A 22,273-nucleotide genomic window follows, 5' to 3' on the forward strand; every position below is an offset into this window, starting at 1 on the left:
TTGTCATCGTCATAAAGCCCCGGAAGTCATTGGCCATCCGGGACGTCTTTCAATACGGCGAGCTCGGTGCCGCGTTCGGCGCTTTCCTCGGGGCGCCTAAGGCGTCCGAGTTGAGCCTCCTTTTATGCGAGGACCAAAATTTGATCCTCGCCAGCACCCGGAACGCCCACGTCGCAGACCGTCTGCTGGGAGATTTTTCCATCAAATCGACCATAGGAGATGTGCCTCTCGCCGGCCATCTCAAAGAACATGAAGAGGACGTCTGTTATGGAGTCATTACGGTGGCCAACCATGAGACGTCCGAATCTCTTCAACCTAGCGTGCAGTGGAGGAGCTGCACTCTACTGGATATCCGCAAGTTCGGCAACTCCAACAAGGCCCGGCTCACCTTTGCCGGCACGGTTAAGCCAAAATACGTCCACTACAACTCTGAAATCGTCTCAGTGCAGCCGTATTTGCGCACTATTCCGGCCTGCAGCTTGTGTGGAACTGTCGGCCATCGGGCAGACGCTTGCCCCAACCCAGCACAAGACAAGTGTGGCCTGTGTGGACAGCAGGCACCCATAAAAGAGGGGGTACGGGCCCCTGACGAGTGTATGGCGAAGTGTGCAGTTTGTGGTGGTGGCCATGCCACGAACTCGCGGGACTGCACTGCAATTAGGAAGCCTTGGATTAGTGCAGGGCTTTATAAAAGAATAAAACAAAAGAACACAATGTTTCATAAATTTCTTGCCAGTAAGGATTATGGCTTATTTCTTTAGTTTAGGCGCTTTCGGAAAAAATTAAATACCGACGTAAAGAAAGCAAAAAAAGACTACTATGAGTCACTATTCTCCCGAATAAGATCGGACCCAAGAAAAATATGGAAAGAAGTTAATTTCTTAACAGGGAAAAATCAAGCTAGCAGTGCACCTCAACAAATGAAAATTAATAACATCGTTTTCGAAGGTCAACCCTTAGCGGACGTGATAAATGAATACTTTGTGCATGCAGCAATGCCCGCAACAGGCCAGGTTGAAAATGACTGTAACTATGATGAAACAAATTAATTCTCTTGTGCTGTTTGATGTTACTCCAGCTGAGGTCGCCAGATTTATAAAGGAATTAAAAGCCACTGCTTCGAGTGGATATGACGAAATTAAGGTAGCGCCAATAAAGGAAGTCTCGTCTGTAATTAGTCCAATACTTGCGTTCCTAATAAACCTATCGTTTCTGACTGGAATCTTCCCACAGAAACTGAAGGTGGCGAAAGTAGTCCCCGTTCATAAGGGTGGTTCTACAAATGACATCTCCAATTGCCGACCAATTTCAGTCCTGCCCGCATTTTCAAAAATTTATGAAAAGTGCATTCACAAGCGCCTTACAACATACCTTAACAAAAACAATTTACTTTCGCCATCCCAATATGGTTTTCGAAAAAACAAGACGACAGAAGAAGCCCTCGTAAAAGTTAAAACTCATATTAACAATCTTGACAGGAGGCTGTATACCCTAGGTATCTTCCTCGATTTACGGAAAGCCTTTGATTCGGTGAATCACGATATCATGCTTAGTAAACTGAACAGATGTGGCATTAGAGGCATTACCTTAAATCTTTTCCAGAGTTTCTTGTCAATGAGGCAACAGTACGTTACCTTGAACAACGAATGTTCCCAGAAACTACTTATAAAAGCAGGTGTCCAACAAGGTTCGATACTGGGGCCAGTACTATTTCTGTTATACATTAATGATATCACTGAGCTAAAACACACACCTGAAATCACGTTGTTTGCTGATGACACAAGTATATTTTTTACAGGCACATCCATCCAAGAAATAAGAAATGAAGCTAATGATTATCTGCTAGAACTATCCCGTTGGCTAGAAAAAAATAAGTTGCAGCTCAATGCGCAAAAAACTAAATACATAGTATTCAGACCCATCAATAAGAATGCATGTGATAATATCAATATTAAGTTTGAAGACCATTACTTGGAGAAAGTGCAGACGCAAAAGTTTCTTGGAATATGGTTTCACGAACATTTGTCATGGACTTATCATGTAGATCATTTAATTCCGGAACTCGCGCGTTCTGTAGGATGTTTAAGGAAAGTGGCCCATATCTTACCTCTTTGGCTGAAGAGATCAATCTACTACACTTTATTCTATTCCAAACTGCTCTATGGTATGCTAGTATGGGGTACGGCCACCAAAGGGAATTATGAGAGAATATTAGTTCTGCAGAAGCGCGTACTTCGGATATTAGAGAATTACAAAGGTCAAGTAAGAAACTTGCCTACGCAACCACTTTTCTTCAAACATAATATCCTTCCAGTTAAAAAAGTGTACAATTTCCGGATAATGCAACTAATATACAAAAAACAGCTATATGCCGATAACGTCCAGCATGCCTCCATGAGATATGCAATCAGGAATCGTAAGAGAAAGGTACAAAATTACAGAACGAACTATGGCAAACAGGCTATGGACTATCAAATAGTTAGACTGCTTAACATACACGAATCTTATGTTGACTTCAGCCAACCATTCAGAGCCTTCAAACGAAACTATCGAGCATTCCTATTTTCCTCAAATACAATTTTAGAACCATAAACGCATTACAAATACAGTAAACATCTTCTGCATGGTTATCATGCATTTGCAACTATTATTCTAATTTTGTTCTTTTGTTCCCCTTCCTTCTGCTCTTTGTTAGACTGTGATATACGCTAATACTCACTTCTGTTCAATTGTGTTATTAGAAACTTGCAGTTTGTACGCAACGTACGCAAGTTATGGCTTAGTTTCTTTTCATGTGTACATTGATGCCTATGTACCGTCATTCCTGTTAAAAACTTTTGAACTGCACTTTAGTTACATTGCTGCATTGTACTGTGTATTTCTCGTATTCATTGTGTTGAAATTGAAAAGCGTGAACATGTTATCCTATTGCAACCGCGTACATGTTTAAATTCAGAAAATGTGTGTCTGCTGCTGCAGGCTGTAACTGATGTGAGGGGGCTCAGGCCTCGTCAGGCTTCTAAGCCTTTAGCCTTACGCCACCCGCAGGGATTCAACTGTATTGTTTCCTGCAAATAAAAAGCCAATTCAATTCAATTAAAAAAATACCGTCCCAACAAGCCAGCCGCCCCTAAGGGCGGGAAATCCAGCGTGACGGGCAGGCAGCCACATCACCCTGGTAGCGTCGGCAGCGACGCTTCAAAACAACAGACGCCTACCAGCGGGAAGGACGTCAAGGGCTGCCAAGTGCCACCACCGCCCCCCCACGGCGGCCAGGAGAAGCAAGCCCTTTCCCAAGACAAGAATGGCGCGGCCGGTTCCTGGGCCAACGCTGTCAAAAATGGCAAACAGGTGAGCGGTTCAGGCAGGGTTGCCTCCTCCTCCCACCCCCTCTCCCCTGCCCCTCGCTCGGCGGCTGACGCTGAGCTCCACAACCTTGTAGCTTCTCTCCGGGCCCAAAACGAGATGCTACTTGCCAAAATTGAAGCCTTAGAGGCTAGAACAACTCCCCATCCCCCTAGTAACCCCGACACAGAGGCTATGGAGAGCGAGACGGCGGCGACACCGGCTATGGAACCTTCCCTTGCTGAACTCGAAGCCCGTCTCAATGCCAAATTTGACACCTTGTTGGAGACAGTGATGGAACGCCTTATAGCTCGAGTCATGGAGGCTATCCCCTCTATGATCGCTCAACACGTCGCGAGTAACCCCCGCCTTTCTCGCAGAGCCGGTCCCCTTAAGGACGTATCTGGTCGGCCCTCTAGATTATCCCGGCGAGTCAATGACCTCGACGATGACGAAGACAGCTGCCCCCTTCCAGGTGCTGAGCTTCAGCCCCTGGTATCTGGCTCGGGGGCAGCCTCACTACCACCTATCACGTCAAAACCTGAGCATGGCGGGACACCCTCGGTGTAGGCGCTCCCCCCTTTCCAAATCGGCTTCCCCCATTACGATTACTCAATGGAACTGTCGGGGGCTCCGGTCCCGTTCCAAGCGCGCCGACCTCCGGCTTTTCCTATCAACCTTTGAGCATTTGCCAGCGGTGGTTGCCCTCCAAGAGCCAGGGAAAGGCGCCACACTAACAAATTATACGACGTTCCAGCAGGACCCCTCGTCTTGTCTCTGCGTTCATAGAAATTATACAGCCAACCAGGTCGACTTAGACATACAACTTGAATACTCCTATGTAATGGTGACCCTCCTCCCACTCCGCAAGCAGGACCCACCGTTACACATACTCAATATATACTGCAATCCGAAATTGCCGAATGTATCATTCGCGGACCTCTTTAGCTGCGCGCTGAGAGTTGCGGGTCGGGACCCCCTCCTGATTGTGGGCGATTTCAACGCTCCCTCTCGGATGTGGGGTTACTGCCGTGAAGAGAAGCGGAGACGCAAGTTGGCGGAGCTTGCGTACACGCTGGGCCTCACTCTTCACACTGACCCCATCCATCCAACTCGTATAGGCAACTCCGTGACAAGGGATACGTGTCCGGACTTGACCTTCACCCTCAACATTCAGTATGCAGACTGGGTCAACACCGAGGAAACCCTCGGCAGCGACCACTGCCTCCTGAACATTACGATTAGGACCTATCCTTTCGCGCGACCAACAACACAAGCCCGACTCCCAGATTGGACCAAGTTCAGGCAAAATTATAACACTGCCACACCAATACATGAACAAGGCTACAAGTCTTGGTCAGAACAATTGGTCTCTAGCGTTCGCTCCTCCGAAACTCAAATTCAGCTCTCAGAGGCGGTTTCTGATGTGGACAACCACCTGCTCCACCTCTGGGAGGCCCGGCATTGCCTCGTCCGTCGGTGGCGTCGGCAGAAGCACAACCGGAAACTTAAAGCTCGCATCGCCGAGCTCACTCAACGAGCGGCTGAGTATGCGGCCCAACTCGCCGACTCCAACTGGGTGGCACGATGCAACACGGCCGCGCGGCAAATGTCCAGCCGGAACACGTGGCGACTTTTTCGCGCACTAATTGACCCCACGCAAACACGCACGGAAACTCAAAAACACCTCCAAAGAGCCATACACAGCTTTCAGGGCAACACAACTCAGTTGGCGCACAAGCTCCGGGACCAGTACTTGTGCACCACCCAGGACCCCCGCGGGCCGGCGTACTCTTATGCAGGTTCTGAGAACGTTGAGCTGGATCAACCGTTCCAGCTCCATGACCTGAGGGCGGCCCTGGCAAAAATGAAACGTGGCCTCGCTCCGGGTCGGGACAAAATTACAGTCAAATTGTTAGCCAACCTCCCCGACCCGACATACTTGTCTTTACTGAATTACATTAACTCAATCTGGCTTGGGGAAGTACCACTCCCCATCGACTGGAAGACCGCCCTGGTCACCTTCATTCCTAAACCTGGAAAGGCCATCAACACGGACAACCTCCGCCCCATCTCTCTTACTTCTTGTGTGGGCAAACTCATGGAGACGATGGTACGCGACAGGCTGTCCGAGTTCATGGAATCCAAACATCTTTTCGCAGACACCATGTTCGGGTTTCGCCCACAGAGATCTGCACAGGATGTCCTGCTACAACTCAATCGGGCTGTCCTTGACCCCGTCGAATGCACTCACAATGACAAGGTCGTACTCGCCTTGGATTTGAAGGGAGCATTCTACAACGTTACCCACGAGATCATTCTCACCCACCTCTCTCAAACTAACTGCGGCAGAAACGCCTTTCAATACATTCGGCAATTTTTGACAGACAGACAATCTTACATTCGAATCCAGGATAAGGAACATGGCCCTTTTCATTTAGGAACCAGAGGTACACCACAGGGCGCGGTGCTCTCTCCCCTTTTATTCAATCTGGCTATGATGCGCCTACCGGCCCAGCTGGGCGCTGTCACCGGTGTACAGCATGCGCTATACGCCGATGACATCACCCTGTGGGCCACACAGGGTTGCCTTGGAGACATTGAGGCCAACCTGCAGGAGGCGGCGACCGTAGTGGGCCGTTATGCTCGCCGCTGCGGCCTCCAATGCTCCACCCAAAAGTCTGAATTTGTGCACATACGCCCCTCACCAAAGTGCGCAGCCAAAATTTCACTGTCTCTTGAGACAGGTCCAATCCCTGAAAAAATCGAAGTCCGGGTACTGGGGCTCTTTATACATCAAGACAGACGGTCAGAAACAACACTGGCCAACCTCCGTCAGGTGGGGGACCAGGTGGGCCGCTTAGTCCGCCGGGTTTCAAACAAGCGCGGGGGGTTACGATGTAAGGACGCCTTGCGGCTGGCGCATGCATTTGTAACCAGTCGAATTCTATATTCGACTCCATACCTCCACCTGCGGAAGCAAGACGAGGATTCACTCGAAGTCATCCTCCGCAATATTATTAAGCGGGCTCTGGACCTCCCCGTGACCACCTCCAACAAGCGCCTCCTGGGGCTGGGCATGGTGAACACATTTCGGGAGCTCCGGGAAGCTCACTTGACCAACCAATACACACGTCTCTCGAAGACATCGTCGGGTCGCCGCCTTCTTGCCCGACTACACATCCAACACACCACTCTCATGGAAGAGCGCGTACGTAACCCGTCCCAGTGGAGATGCGCCCTCCACGTGCGCCCTCTTCCCGCGAACATGAACCGTGAGGACCATAATGGCCGGCGCCTGGCGCGGGCGGCAGCCCTGGCCCGCCACTATGGATCAAAACCCGGCGTATTCTACGTGGATGCCTCCGGCCCCCACCATGAGGGATGGTACACGGCCGCAGTCGTCCACCAATCCAAAACAGTGAACGGCCTTACTTTCCGAGCCCGTGACATAACACACGCGGAGGAGGTCGCCATTGCTTTGGCTGCATCTCATTCCAATTCAAAAACAATTATTTCCGACTCGCGAGGGGCATGTCGGAACGTCGAGCAGGGCTGGGTACCGTATCTAGCCTACCGCATTCTCCAAAACAGCGTCTATACCGGGGACCCCGCTCACCGGCGTATCGTTTGGGCTCCTGCTCACATGGGCCTTGAGGGAAATGAGGCAGCTGACGCCGCCGCCCGCGCGCTCTCTCACCGGACATTCCCCTCCGACCCCGACTATCAGGAACTCGAATTCACTTCAGCTTACTCGTTTAAAGACATTTCTTTACTTTATCATTCTGGCCACGGTCTTTATCCCCGCCCGTGTAAAGGTCTCCCAAAGGCGGAGGAGCGGCTTCTGCTTCGCCTATATACAAATACTTTGCTGTGCCCGGCAGCTCTAAAACACTTTGACCCTTCTTTCTCTGGCAGCTGTCCGCACTGTGCGGAGAAGTCTTCGGACATCTACCACATGGTGTGGGCCTGCCCCTCCAACCCTGCTATCCCCCCTCACCCCAACCCAACCCGGGAGGACTGGGAGGCGACCCTGCTCGGCTGCTCTGACCTGCAGGCCCAACGGGCCCTGGTCGCGCGAGCCCGGGCAGCGGCCGACGCCACTGGGGTCCCGAACTAGGGACCTCCACCTAGTACTTGTGAGGGCTGGCCCCCTTTGGGTCAGCTCATACCTCACCTCCCGAAGTTTATCTGTAAATAAATGTTTTCCACCACCACCTTGTCGTTGTTGTTTACTTTCATTGTGAAATCTGAAGACATCATGCCCTCCATTCTAGGCATTTGCAGAGCACCATTGAAGAATCATCAGTCGCTTAAACTGGCTATCTCTTTGTTTTGCGGAACTTTGTTCAATAATCTAGTGCGCGTATAGCGCACGACCATGAAACAGTCTGTAGAACCTATGTATTCGACTGGGAAGGGGCCAGGGGGCTTGACGTGAGGGCCCGCTGCTACTTCCTAACGAAGTCTCTGTGGCATGAACCTCGTAAGGAGAGTGACGACGAAGTTGCTTACAGTTGCAGCGAGTGTCAAGAGCCGTAGGAGCTGCATGCAGTTTGGCGACTTCAGTAAAGAAACGCGCTGCTCACGTAATTGTACCTAGCCTACGCCTGCAGTCCACATGAAGGCGTAGCGGTCGTTTCGGTGTCCGGTGTTTGGTTAGGGCTGACGGAGGACAGCCTCTCTGCATGGTGGAGCTGTCACTAGTTTTAGGCGCTGACGCTTAGGTGCCCTTTTCTAGGAAATATGACGTCATCAGTGATTTTGACGCACCGTTCCTGGTCAAGGTGGGCTGTGTTTAGTTCTTCCGGCTGCATATTCGGAGCGCTTGTGGTGTGGAATGACAGATATAATCATCAACCTGACTGCACCGAGTCGAGGGCAAAGGCCTCTGCCATGTCTCTCCAATTAACCCTGTCCTACGCTGCATTCATCTAGCATTTAATTCAACCTCATGAGACAGGGTCATGCATCTTTCCCTGAAACACTAGCTTTAAATAAATACCACATAATTTTCAAAGGAAAAAATTTCAAAGGAATAATTAGACTGCCGCAAAGCCTAACGAGGAAAGGAGGAAAAAAATAGAATAAAATCAGGTAGTTGAGGTACTTACGTTTGCATGTGATATCAGGCGTACAATTTTATATAAGCAAACTGCATTTTATTCTCATACAACAAAGAAGCAATATTTTATTTTGCTTAATATTCCGGCTGATTATTTATGAGCCACATCATATGTAAGACAACATAATTAAATTCTGAGAGAATGTTTCTCCTAGCAAAACACATCGGGTAGTTTTATCTCACTGTGCACTATGCCTTGCTAACGATAAATATGCGGAAAGGAGGGGGCTGGAGGTAGCTAGGACACGCAGAATAAGAATGAAGACCCTTCGCGCTTTTGCGGCGCGTAGGGGAAGATTCAGTAGGGAGCGGCTCGACACAAATTTAGCTCTTTCAGCGCAGTCAGTTTGCGTATTGCTGAAATACCCATCTCCTGGCGGTTCAGTTCTGCGACATATATGTGGGACGGAACTAGATTATAAACGCCTAAGAGCACTCAGACGGATGGATTTCACCGTACTAATGTTAAGGCTGTTTTACTTTCAATAGCTTCGCTTTATTTTTGCAAATAATCCGCGCATACTAACGTCACACTGAAATTTGCTTTGACATCCAAAAGGAAAACATTTAATGTGCCGTCACCTTGTATAAGAGGTGGCAGGAGTGGCGTGAATCAGAACAGTAGTGAACAGCGAATATTCTACGTTGCTTTGAAAGCAGTTTCATGTGACATTGCGACGAAGTAAACAAAATATAGAAAGTTTGCTATCTGATGTGTGAATGACGAAAAAGTAAATCACTCGAGGGAAAGCAGATGCAGATAGCGTTCTTTAAGTTCTTTCAAAAGTTTGGAGCATGTTTTATTGTGGCGGATATATTTTTCCACATTCTGCGGAATGTTGATGGTGCCGTGCGTCATCCCGACACACTGCCGCTGACCCTCGCCGCCCCAGCGCGTGTGCAGCCAAGTGGGCGTCCAATAACAGGTCCATCGGCTGGTCGACACGGTCCCCGCGATGCGGGGAAAGGCGGCATCCAGCATCTGAAAGATGTCGAGGCCGTCAGAACGGCGGCGACCAATGTTACCGTGCTCTTCATCAGCCGGTGGTGGAACTAGGCTGTCGGCCGAGTACGGCGCTTAGTTCTGGGCGCGATTGAGCGTCACCCCACCTTTGCCACCGGAATTTTATGGAGAAAAACACAGGCCACTGGGGAAAACCTCCGGCAGGCAGCGATTCTTTCTGTTCCTTCTGCCTCGCACTCTCTGGCGCCTCTCCGCCTTGTGTGCGGCCCGCTCCACCATGGACACTGCACTTTTAAAACATTAAAAAGTGGAAAACAAAACAATAACTATAAACTGCAGACTTATATTCCTCACAATAATCTTGTGAAAATCGATGTAACACATCACTTAGATGAATATTTTACCCACATCCAAGAAGACAACGTTTTATTTTGCCAAATGCAACATGCCATCAGAACGCGAATTGCCTGCGATACGCAAATGATACAATTTGTTCACAAATTTGTCCTCTCAGTTAACAATAGTAACCAGGATGGCTGTACAGTCTTGGACTTCCAAGACCCTTTGATTCGGTCGCGCACAAGTTTGTGGTGAAGTTACCTACCCTCAAAATTCTACCTTCCCAGTTGAAATGACTCGAAGCGTATCTTTTCGGTAGAAGGCAACGTGATAGTCTAGAATAAGTGAATTCAATGTCCCCCGGTGATTAGTTCTGTGCCCTCTTCTTTTCTTAACATTAAACAGTGCTATAGTTAGGTATCGAGTCGGGTGAGATCGTACACGAACAGTTGCATTTACCATGCTCTCACCTGTGTGGCACCTGTCAATAAATTGCAAAGTGGCCTAACTTAAGCCTTAACATGGTGCAATACGTGGCACACGACATTAATTTTTTCAAAATGCTTACAAATCTTCTCCAATCTACAAAAGGCGACCTTTAACTACCCAATACTTTCTACTGACACAAACATACCATTTGTCAAGAATTACAGTTTAGGTGCAGCCCTCACTAACAATCGTCATTGATACGATCAGCTTAATCATATTGCTGGTAATGCTGGACGCCTTTGAAATTATTAAAGCGCAATTTGAAGCATGTACTGGCTAGAAAACTCTTCGCCAGACAAATGTGTATCTCATCTTAGGATATTGTTGTGAGACTACGAATCCCGACACGGAAATTTTCGAGGACACTTTGGCAACTGAAGGTTGAGCGGCGAAAGCCGAGGACACTATGCCAGGATCACTTCCGGTGGATGTGACATCACACCATTCCCGTGGCTGCATTGATATCCAAATTATATATGTTTCGGGGATCGTAGGTGTAAATTACGCTTAATTACACCTTTTTCCATCAATTTTACACAAATCCGACGTTTTTACGACCATTCTGTGACAATTTTCACTGCCGTGACAACTTCCGGTGGATGTAACGCCACATCGTTCCCGAGCCTACATCGACGTCCGCGTTATTTCGACGTTTTTGCCTATAATTAATTAATTAAACTACAGTCATCAAACTTGTCTTCTGGTTGATTTGTTTCCTCCTCTATCTCAAGCAACCATTGATTTTCTATCTCTTTTAGTTCCCGGGTTAAATGCGTGTGACACGCTTTGTTAACGGACGGACTACGGTATGAGCCATTAAAGGCCTCCGCCTTAAAACACGTATTAGCTTGAAAGGATTCAAGGGTGTGCGGCAGTTTTGTGCCCTAGACTATGACTTTACAAGAAGCTCCTCTCAGATGTGCGAAAGTGTATGGCGGCCTCTCTTACAAGACAGACGCAGGTCTCTACAGCTGAAGCGTTTTCACAATTTTATAGGCATGACAAGTTTTACAAAAGATATAGATATGGAAGTTCGCCAGCTTTATACCTATCTTGTTTCAAGCATTTGTGAATGTTTAAGGACATACTTAAAAACTTATGCTTTTCTAAAAGAGTACCTTTGTGGAATAAATTGTCAGAAGAGGTTGTATTAGCCCTGACTTCTTTACAAAAGAGGGTACCACGGATTTTCTTGCAATAAGTCGAAACTATTCCCCCTCCACTACGGCAACTCTTCCTTTTTTCTTTCAGTCTCTCCTTTATCCCTTCCCTTAGGGCGCGGTTCAGGTGCGCACCGGGATATGTGAGATAGATATTGCGCCATTTCCTTTCCCCCCAAAAAAACCACAACTTTTTTGCGCCTTTGTGTTACTGTGAAATTTCTCAATAGACAGTTCACATTTTATGTGTGAATTTGTGTTTGCACCATTTTTACTTTATTGCTTTATAGTTCTTGCATAAAAATACGCCATGATCTTCTTTGTTTGATACAGCACGCTTTCTCTATAATAATTTGGTTGCTTTTCATGCCATATAATATATGTTCTCTTGTTCGGGAAGCCTGCCTTTATGCTAGTGCGAACTCCCCGAGTTCGACGGGCCCACGAGATCGGAAAAGAGGACGGAGCCAACGAACGGCGCGAAATCTGAATAAAGCGCGGTGGAATTAATTGGACGAACTGCACAGATTCCCTCAGTCGTATGCTTATGCAATCGATGTGAGATATATACGTTATCAATACGTGATCGATGAGTGACTGATAAGTGATTGATAATTGATAATAAGTAATTGATAAGTAATCGATGAGTAATCGATGAGTACATGATAAGTAATCGTTGAGTAACTGAGAGTGCTCGATAAGTATCTGATAAGTGGTCGATAAGTAAGTGATAAATGACCGATTAGCAACTGATACGGCATCGATACGCAATCGATTGTGATCGATAAGGCAATTAAATGGGCAAATGTGTGTTCGGTATAAAAAATTGGCAGGGGCTAAACTTTGGTTAACCAATTAGGGCCCAGCGTACTCTAAAAAGTACAGTTAAACATCTTAAGATTTCAACACCAAAGATAAAATTCTTCTTTTCAAGTAGGTCAGGCTTTTGTCTCCAGGGGATAAGCCGACGCCCCTTAACTAAGAAGGCGCGTTTCCTCTGCTCAGTTTGTCATCTTTCCATGATGAAACTCTACGATGCTTGTTTCCCGCGAACTGCACCGGTAGTCGCTGGCTTATAATTTTCTAGTGGCCGCGTACATGCCCATATTATGCTAGTTTAGAAGTATAGTGCAGCACGAAAGACGAAAATAAACAATGGATGCTTTGAATGTCCCGCAGCTTTACTGTTTCTTGCGCTATGATGAAATGTATGCTGCTGTACTACTTGCCTCTAGCTATCCCGGGTATTACGATGGTGTGATTTTAATTGGTTATAATAAAGCTTTGGCTATAAGAACTGCATGTTCTGCAGAGCAAACTGGATTGCATTTCTTTTATACACTGCATTTCACACCTACTGTGGAAAGTTTTTGAGTTCCTTGAAAGTTCTTGAAATACACTTTTGGAAACGCGTGCTGTCTTGTCGTTCCCTGACGTGATTTCAACGCTTAGTGACCATTTCATCTTTTTTTTTGAAACTTTTATTACCAGTAAAGGCATTCTTGTAACGCTCCGCCAGAAGGAATTTCGGGTTACAGGAACCGTTCGCCATAACAGGTTTAGGAAGTGCCAGTTTGACCCAAGCAACTGTATAGAAGCAGCCATGAAAAATTGGTTCTTGCTTCAATAGTGCAGGTTACGTGCTTTTATTGAAGTCTAAGGACAACAGTGTGGTCACTAGGGCCTGCAACTATAACAACATTGAGCCTACATGTTTTGTAAAGCGGTGGTTGCGTAGAGCACACGAAGAACAGGACTTCCGTAAGAAAAAGTACTTTCCTTTTGCAACAATCGTATGGCATGTGTCAACCTTTCAGAACAAACTGTTAGCTGCTACTGCACTGGCATCAGGGAAAAAAATGGGGCTCGCTATTGACACAAAAGCTCCACTTTGAAATTGTGAATGCCTGAACAGTCTATCAAATTGCTAGAGAGGAGCCTGTTGACTGTTTTCCCTTTGGTAAGAATGTTACTCGTCATAACCTACGTCTTGACATGCAGCAGCAAGCGGTTCGCAGATACTCTGGCTCAATCGTGTCTGATGATTCTTTGAAAAAGAGAGAGCTTCCCACGCAAATTAGAATAACTGTGGTGCCAGTATCGCCAGAAGAGATTCATGAGGGCCTTCTAGAAGTGTTACATCACCCTGCGTAAAAATCACGACCACATTAGCAAAATTCACGCCACCAAGAAGGAGTGGAGCCACGTAGCCACATGTGCTATAGGGAGGACTCAGCGTACTATAAAAAGTACACCTCTGTAACTTTGGAACGAGTAAAGCAAGCATGACGAAATTTCAGTAATCTGTTTTCCTTTATAAAATAGCATTAGGTGCTAAAAATGAAGAAAATTCCTCCATTAGATTTTCCTTGCTCTCTCATGGGTTAAGCCAGGTCGGTTGCGAAAGCAAAAGCGCAGCGCCTCCAACTGAAAGAACGCTGTGCGCCGCGTCTACAGGTCGCGCGGTGGCTACCGGCCGCCGCTGCGCGACGACTTAAAGCGTCCTCGGTAATTTTTTATATTTTGTTTTTGATGTTGTTGCGACTGAGAGAAAGAAAACATAATCTACAGCTGGTATGATGTCACAGCGGCAGTAGCGCCACAGGTGCGCAGCGCGCAAAACACACACCGTAACTGCAGCCGGGCTCTCTGAAGGAGCAAGCTGGTCGCCCATAATCTACAGCTGGTATGACGTCACAGCGGCAGTAGCGCGACAGGTGCGCGGCGCGGCGTAACTGCAGCCGGGCTATCTGAAGGAGCGAGTTGGTCGCCCATATTCACTCCGCTAAAGGTCAAACGTAACTGCGGCCGGGTCACGCGAAGGCTTGAAAGTGCGAGTAGTATTGCTTTCGCAAAACAAAGTGCTCCACGGCGGCTAAGTTAACTAAAGTGCTCATGTTGACTGGTCTCCTTCTCTCGTGTGGATATCCTCCCCTCTTGCTTTTCTCTATGGATGCCAACCATAACGTTAGAAAGGGATTAATAGTTTCATCCTGAGACGCCAACCAGAAGGTTAGGAAGTGATTAAGAGATCCATCCTGATCAAAAGGAACCAGCTGTTTTTGCAATGTGACTTTCCCTGAAATGTGACGAATGAGTCAGTGTTCATACGGCCGGGGAAAAGGGTCCGAAAGCTCTAGAAACAGCAGTTGGCATGCAACCGCACTACCACAAAACATTATTCATTTGGCGATACAAATATCAGGAGAGCCATTTCTCAGCTAATGTTTTTCAAAATTCGAACCCTGGGAAATATATTTTCGTTACAATTCATCGCAGTGAGGGAGGACCGACGAGACCAGATAATGTCAGCGCAGGAGAACTCAACAACGGAAAACTGAGAATACAAAAAAAGCCTTCAAACATTAAAAATGGGCAATAGATGCAAGTTAGTTGTTACTGGATAGTTGGTTTGACAGAACCAAAAGAAATAGCGTGGAGGCACGACGATGCAGGTCTAAGACCTTCTGTTCTTAGTGCCTGTGTAGTTCACCTTTATCGTCCTTTCTACCATTGATACTCTCGGCAAAAAACACCGAAGAAAAAATTGCCTGCTTGGTCTCAGATTTTGTTGATCAGAAAACGCTCTGGTTTCCCTATATATCAAAGCACTCGGTGCAGTACTGTAGCCGCCGCGGTGGCTGCTGACCCGAAAGACGCGGGTTCGATCCCGGCCGCGGCGGTCGAATTTTAATGCAGGCGAAATTCTAGAGGCCCCTGTACTGTGTAATGCTAGTGCTCGCCAAAGAACCCAGGTGGTCGAAATTTCCGGAGCCCTCTACTATGGCGTCCCTCATAGCATGAGTTGCTTTGGGGCGTTAAACCCCCATAAACCGTAAAGCGTAACACGTTAAGGAGAAAGCAATTAGCCCGTTGCTAGCTCCAGTTATTTCTTTCATTATTATTTTGTTTTGTGTTTTTTTTTCTAAAAAGCTGCTCTAGCGAATCTCACTCGGGGTATACGGGTACAAATTCCACTTTCTGATCTTTGCGATGCCTTTAAGGTAGTATTCCCGGGCGAAAATCTCCTTTTAGTACTGACGGCAAGATCCATGGAGCTCGTAAATAATTCTTTCTTCAGCGTCTGAACGACAATGTTCATAAGAAATATTTATAGCTGACTATTACGTATCAGTGATCTGTCGGTGGTTTAAATGCAGTTTTCTTTTACCAACTGCTTGTTCGGAGTATTCTTCAGATGTTGTACGGAAGAGGACTTTTTTGTCCTGGGAAGTACTGCGCTCGATTTCTCCTCAACATGCTGATGGCAGCAGTACACCGTAACGTCCGACATTCGACAGCTTATGGCGACTCTATTTCTAGTGTCCTTCAGTAACTCCGGTCGTACATAAGTTCAGACTTGATAGCCCAAACACACACCCTGCATTTCCTAATTTCAAAACAAGTACTTCAGTTTTTATTTTCTGGACGAGCAACTTAATCAACGCCGCTTGTTTCAACAAGCTATTATGCCGGCCGGCGAAACCCGACTGACGTATTCTTTAAAAATGAAATTTTCATTTCTCACGAGTACTGATTCGCACCATCCTCAACTGCCTCTCGCGTAGCTGCCTGAATGACAAACTTCAGCTTTAGTCGGGGATGTCTCCCCATTTCACTCATACCTTGCGGACTTGGATGAAGGAGTAGAGCAGCCCGCCAAGCTCAGGGCAAACAAGACGACCTGAGGCCGCAATCTGGTGCCACATCCGAGCCGCCAGACACACCCTGCGAAGGTGAACCATGCACTCAATTGTATGATGAAGCAAAAATAACGTTACGAACATCATTCATCCACGTTTAAAAATTGTATACGATTTGCATAGCGGCAACTGGTTGGTTATTTTCCCAAATATCATCAGGATACAAAGAGGTACGTCTAGCGATCCAATGAATCTATGGGTCGCTATTTAATTGCGTGATTGAAGCCAAAATGCAGGAGGTGCACAAAATTTGTGCAGTGTGTTGCACATAGACAAGTGCACATAAAAAGTGCAACTCTAGAATTTGCGTACGGAATCCTAGAAAGTCTAGAAAACTCTTCCTTTCAGCGGCTGCCAGCGCGTCTTATGAAAATTAGCGCTTTTTTTAATGCTTGGTGCCTCCTTGGATTATATTGAGTTGACAGGCAGGGGTTGCTTCATCCTTCACTTTCAAGTTTCGTGACGCGTGCTGCTGACACCAAATTCGCGATGTGCACGAAAAGCTGAACTTTATCCTCGGCGCGGCTGGTCAGCAGAGTGGCTCAAGCAAAAGACTGAATGCGAATAAAATCAAACTGAGCCGGGCAATCTTTGCTGAACTCTCACAAATAAAGCTAATGCAAAAATGAAAGTGAACATTTCCGCTACTTATTTTGCCCTAGCATTCTATGCCTGGTTTCATGCTAGAGTAAGCTTCCGGTTTAATAGGTGTGCGTAGTACCTAGCTTTGCACCCCTGTTCACACGCAAGGCTTTCGGACTAGCTGGGAAGATGTCCGTGGAGTAGCGCCACATGTGCGGCCGAGTAGCGTCATGAGTAGCGTCACTAGTTGCGTCATCAGTAGCGCCGAGTAGCGTCAGCATGTCCTACAGCGGTGGCGTAACAGCTTTAGAGTAGTTTCGTATAAGATATGGCTGCGAGCAATTCGCACGTGCGTGCGTCTTCATAAGGAAAGATGTAGTTAATGTGCGTGTCCGCACTGTGCACCTAGCGGGTCTAGGGACGGTCATGTTATTTCCTCAGTAGGCTCACTGCCTGCTACCCAGGCAGAAACGCGCAATGCATTTCCGCTGGCCATTCATGCGGCGCTGGCAGGACAAATGAGAATGTGAGCGCTATGATGTGGGTAACCGCGAAACCACAGTTGAAAAGTGGCGCGTTAGTTACCAACAGCGCCACCCATTAGTCGCGACGTTCATCCAGAGCTGCACGCCTGCATTTTACATGTTTAACAGTGTTATGAAAGGGTCAGTTATGTAAGGACTTCCATTATCGCAACGATTGCTGCTTCGATTTATGGAAAAAAAACTGCGTCAGGAGCAATACTTTCGTTTCGGACTGCTGAAAATACACAAGTTACTTTTCTCTCTTCCTCGCAGAAATTTTCGTGGAAGCCAAACCGAAAATATGCCCAGAATATACCAACCCAAAGGCCGAAATCAATGCTGGAACCTTCAGTGCACTGTTCTAAACGCAGTAAGCTTGCAGGACTTCACAAGTAATGAAGAGGGGTAAAACCGAGTTAGGCTGAAGAAATAATGCCACTGCCCTGCATTTATTGCCTGAAAAATTCGTTCAAAGGCAGCAGCCTCGTGGTAAGCAAGAAGCATGCAGATGGAATGTGGGAGGTTCGCCAGAACTGAGCCAGAACAGAGCCCTCACATTTTACAAACATTAACACCAGCCATTTATTTGGAAATACAGAAATTTGTCGATCCTCCCTGCGACCGGTACAAGGCTGCTGCTTACTTAAAACTACTCACCCGCTGAATGGATTGTGGAACTGACGCGCCGTCTGGGCAGTCGGCTGTGGGCATCGCCTTAAAGCCATCACAGAGCCTGCGACGAGACCAGCGCAACGGCTACGGCCTGCAAAAAGACAAGGTGCAGTTTTAGGATTACAGGCACCTCTACTGCAATACTGCAGTCACACTGAATCGTAACTACCCACGCATTCACGCGTTTTCGAAATGTCAAAGGAAACCTCCCTCATTGCTTGTTTTCCTGTGGATATACGGAGGCGCCCGATCCAAGAGTGCAGAGATGCTGCGCCCGAAGTTATGACACTAACCACCGGACAATATGTTCACTATCTACCCGTTACCGAGTTTTTGTCACCAGAACATCATACAGACCAAAACAGCGCCCAACCTATGGGCTGGGGAATGGCCTCATTCCAGATTCATGTGAGTGGTCAGCGTTCCTCTCTCTACTACTCACTAGTCTTTCTAATGCGCACTGATCAGTGCCATGTCAGTCTGTAGCAGTGCAAGCAACAATGTCTATGAGAGAAAATAATCAAAGTTAATTTTATTTTCTTAATCTCTAACCAAGTGTCTCTAGGTGGCTTAGGTGGCTTAGGTGCTAGCCTACACCCATCACATCCACTAAGCCTTTCTGGCACGCTGCGAAGGTGTCCGCCGGGTAGCACCATAATTTCTCCACTATCCATCGTGGGCGCTGCTTTGCAGTTTACCTGCCGGCATGCGCTATGGCGGTGGTGTAACCGCTCGCCAATAGTGCCCACGAGTCTGTGTAAGATATCGCTGCGGGAAATTCGTGCGTAAGTGCTTTTGCCTGGGTAAATAAGAAAATATTTGAAGTGAGTCTCTGCGTTTCGGAATCAGTAGGTGAGGCGACAGCCATTTTATTTCCTCACTATGGTGACTGCCTCATATGCAGGCCTGAAATTCCGTTGTATTTTTGCTATCCATTCAGGCGGTGCTGACAGGACACATGCAAATGTAAGCGTCGTAATAGTGCTAACCGCGTAACCACGGTTGAAAAGCGGTGCGTTTCGTACCAACAGCACTATCCACTAGTCGTCTATCCACTATCCACTGTCCATCCACTAGGCACTATCAACTAGTCATAACGGTTTGTTCTTCAATTTATGGGGCAAAGCTGCATAAGGAGGAACATTCGTTTATGTATCCCCTTGCTTGAAATACGAATATTAATTTTATTTCCGTGGAACCTTAACCGAAAATATTCCCACATTATATCAATTCAGAGGTCGATGTTATGCTGGTACCTTCAGTGTATTGTACAGAACTCAGTAAGCTTGTTGCACTTTACCAAACAATGAAGAGGGGTGAAACCGAGTTACTCTGTAAAAATAATGTCACTGCCCTCTATCCATTGCCATAAAAGATCGTTCAAAGGAAACAGTGTCGCGGCAAGCATGCAGACCGAACGAGTCAGGTTCGCCAGAACTGAGCGAGAATGCTTCCTTTTCATTTCTGAAAGATATACATTAGCCACTTATTCGGAAATACAGAAATTTGATGCCCGATTCTCCCCGCCACTGATACAAGGCTGCTGCTATACTAAAAGCTACTCACCCGCTGACTGGAGTGTGGAACTGGCGCGCTGTAGGAGTATGGCTGTACCTGCCGCGGAAAAGCCATCAGAGCGTCTACGACGAGTCCCATCAGACTGCTGCTGCCTGCGAAAAGACAATGCGAAATTTTAGGATTACAGGCACCCCCACTGTATTACTGCAGTCACACTGAGTCCTAAGTTCACGCGCTTTCACGCGTTTCCAAATTAAGAAAGGACACCCCTATTATTGCTTGTCTACCTGTCGATATAGGATGCCGCCATATCCAAGTCTGCATTGATGCTGCGCCCGCAGTTATGACACCATTCTCCGGCCAATACGTTACCAACCTACCCGGTGCGAGAGTTTTCGTCACAAGAAGAAGATTTAGATCCCGCACAGCGCCCAACCTATAGTCATAGGAATTACCCCACTCCTGATTCATGTGAGTGGTCAGCATACCTCCATCTACTACGCATTGGTCTCTCTAATACGCACTGGTCAATGTGTTGTCAGTCTGATGCAGTGTGAACGAAAATGTCTATAAAAATAATAATCAAATGTGACTTTTTCCCCTTTGTCTAATGTGTGGTTTCTAAGTGGCTTAGACGCAATTATTATTAGACGCAAGACATTACAAAAACTAAGTAAGATAAGAAAAAACAGCACCACCTTGGTTTGGGAATGGACACCAATGTAATTCATGGTGGTACAGGTATTTATGTAAACGTTTCCATTTGTACTGGTTACCGGTTGGGCTGAGAGCAGTAGAGGTATTTACATGGTAAGTGAAGGTTAGAAATGTGCCAGTTTTCTCCCAACAATCAGTTGACAGTGTGTGCATGTGTTGTCTTTTTTTGTGTAGTCGTCGTTTTGCCCCAGTATTTTCACTCATGCACCAACTCGCCCCAGTGCCTTCCATTCTGTAGAGCAGGAACTATTTGATTTTAAGAGTGTTAGCCGTTATTCATCACGTTTCTCAATTTTTTTGGTCTGTTACCACCTCCCTTCGGCATGAAATTTTCTGAGATTTCTTGGGGTCTTCTACCGTCTCCCTTCGACGTGAAAATTTCTGTGAAATTTTCTGACTCCGCGAAATTTTCTGTGAAGTTCTCTGATTGAAGAATTCAAAATGGCGGCCCCCTTTGTAAACCAACATTGAACCCAATTTGAAATTGGTTGGTTACGTCATAGTTGACTAGTCACATGAGTGTGCTTAAAAATAAAACTTGCCTTTGACACAGTAATTAATTAGGCATCATAAAACGACTTAGTTATTTGGAATCCTCTATATGAGTAGAAAGCAAACGCAGCAGAGGACGGCAGAAAGTTAGGTGGGCGGATAAGATTAAGAAGTTTGCGGGGATACAGTGGCGGCAACTGACAAAGGAAAGGATTAATTGGAGAGACATCGGAGAGGCCTTCGCCCTGCAGTGGGTGTAGTCAGGCTGATGATGATCATGATCATGATGATGATGATATGGGTAGAACAGGTTACATACCAAAATTAACTACTCTAGTTAACATTCAGTTATGGTGTTGCTTAAACTAAATTCCTTATAATTAACAAACCGATAATGTCATGAACTAACTAATGGATATCTCTAACTTGCTCGATGAGGTGGACGTGTTAGACACCAATACTGTCTAATTAGGTTAATATTTACTTATAGTTAGGCTTAACATGGTGGCCATGTCGGCAGCACTCGGGAGACAGTGCATATATTGATTGCTATGATGAAACATCTATTGACGACAACCCACAAGAAAGAAAGAGAGACTTAAGGTGGGGTGAAAACGATAATTCTCACACAGTTCGCCACAAAAAAGCCCGGCACCAGGCAGAAAAAGCCTGTGCCCATTGTATCACCGCTGACTACCCGCCTCACTGGGTGTCGCACCGGGAACCTCCCGCATCCGAGGCGCATGCTCAAACGACCAAGCCACCGCTGCGGTCTTCAAATTTGTCTTCGGCACGACTCATGATTACGGCGGCTCACGCAAATGATGATTGTACGGAATTGGCCAAACTGAGCCCGACAATCTTTGCTGAATGGCGAGAAATAAAGCTTATACAAAACTTAGGTGAATGACACCGGGAGGGTATTCCCCGATAGCATTCTAAGCGTCTTTTCAGGTAAGAAGTTAGCTCTCGTGAGTCCAGTGAATCCACTTGAGACACTTCATGTTTAATAGCTCTGCGTAGTAGCTGGCCCTGTAACCCTCACATCCGCTAAGACTTTCTGACCGCTGTGAAGCTGTCCGCTGAGTGGAGTCACGATTTCTCCTCCATCTGGCGCTGCGTTGCAGTGGACCAGCCGGCATGTCCTGCGCACGCCGCTCCTTTCTAATAGCACAATACAAGACAGGGCGGTGCGCAATTCGCTCTTGCGTGGTTCTGTCTTCATAAGAAAAGATATAGCACATGTGTGTGACCGCAAATCGCACCTAGTGGGTCTGTCGACGGTCATTTTATTTTCTGAGTAGGCTGACTGCCTGCCACGTACGTCTAAAGGTCCAAAGTATTTTCTCTAACCATTCATGCGGTACTGACAGGACAATTGCGAATGTGAGCGTCGTGGTGGTGATAACTGCGCAACCGCGGTTGAAAATTGTCACGTCAGATACCAACAGCACTATCCATTAGTCGCCATGTTCATTCAGAGGTGTACGCCAGGAAGCTTAACAGTTGAGTGAAAAAGATTCATGCATGTCAGGTGTTTCATTTTTACAACACTTGGCACTTTGATTTATTGGGCAGAGCTGCGATACGACAAATACGTTTGTTTATGTATCCCCTTGCTGAAAAAAACAAAAATCACTTTT

General features: G+C 46.8%; 1 protein-coding gene across 13 annotated transcripts in view; it reads right to left on the reverse strand.

Moving 5' to 3' along the window:
- Positions 1–9,201: 9,201 nt before the first annotated feature.
- Positions 9,202–22,273, reverse strand: part of LOC149346566 (uncharacterized) — a 101,483-nt gene continuing 88,411 nt past the window's right edge. For 11 of the 13 annotated variants that reach the window (XM_089586501.1, XM_089586500.1, XM_089586499.1 and 8 more), the window contains 5 exons: positions 19,470–19,573; positions 17,889–17,994; positions 16,048–16,150; positions 9,581–9,718; positions 9,202–9,452 (listed from right to left, as the gene is read on the reverse strand). In XM_089586501.1, coding sequence (XP_089442627.1) covers positions 9,207–9,452; positions 9,581–9,718; positions 16,048–16,150; positions 17,889–17,994; positions 19,470–19,573 — 697 coding nt within the window. In that variant the 3' untranslated portion in view covers positions 9,202–9,206. Of the gene's footprint in view, positions 9,453–9,580; positions 9,724–16,047; positions 16,151–17,888; positions 17,995–19,469; positions 19,574–22,273 lie in introns of all 13 variants that reach the window. The other 2 variants (XM_089586496.1, XM_089586497.1) reach the window with 2 other exon arrangements.

Source organism: Amblyomma mixtum, chromosome 4 (assembly GCF_055824585.1).
Source record: "Amblyomma mixtum isolate Tamu chromosome 4, ASM5582458v1, whole genome shotgun sequence".
Taxonomy (NCBI): domain Eukaryota; kingdom Metazoa; phylum Arthropoda; class Arachnida; order Ixodida; family Ixodidae; genus Amblyomma; species Amblyomma mixtum.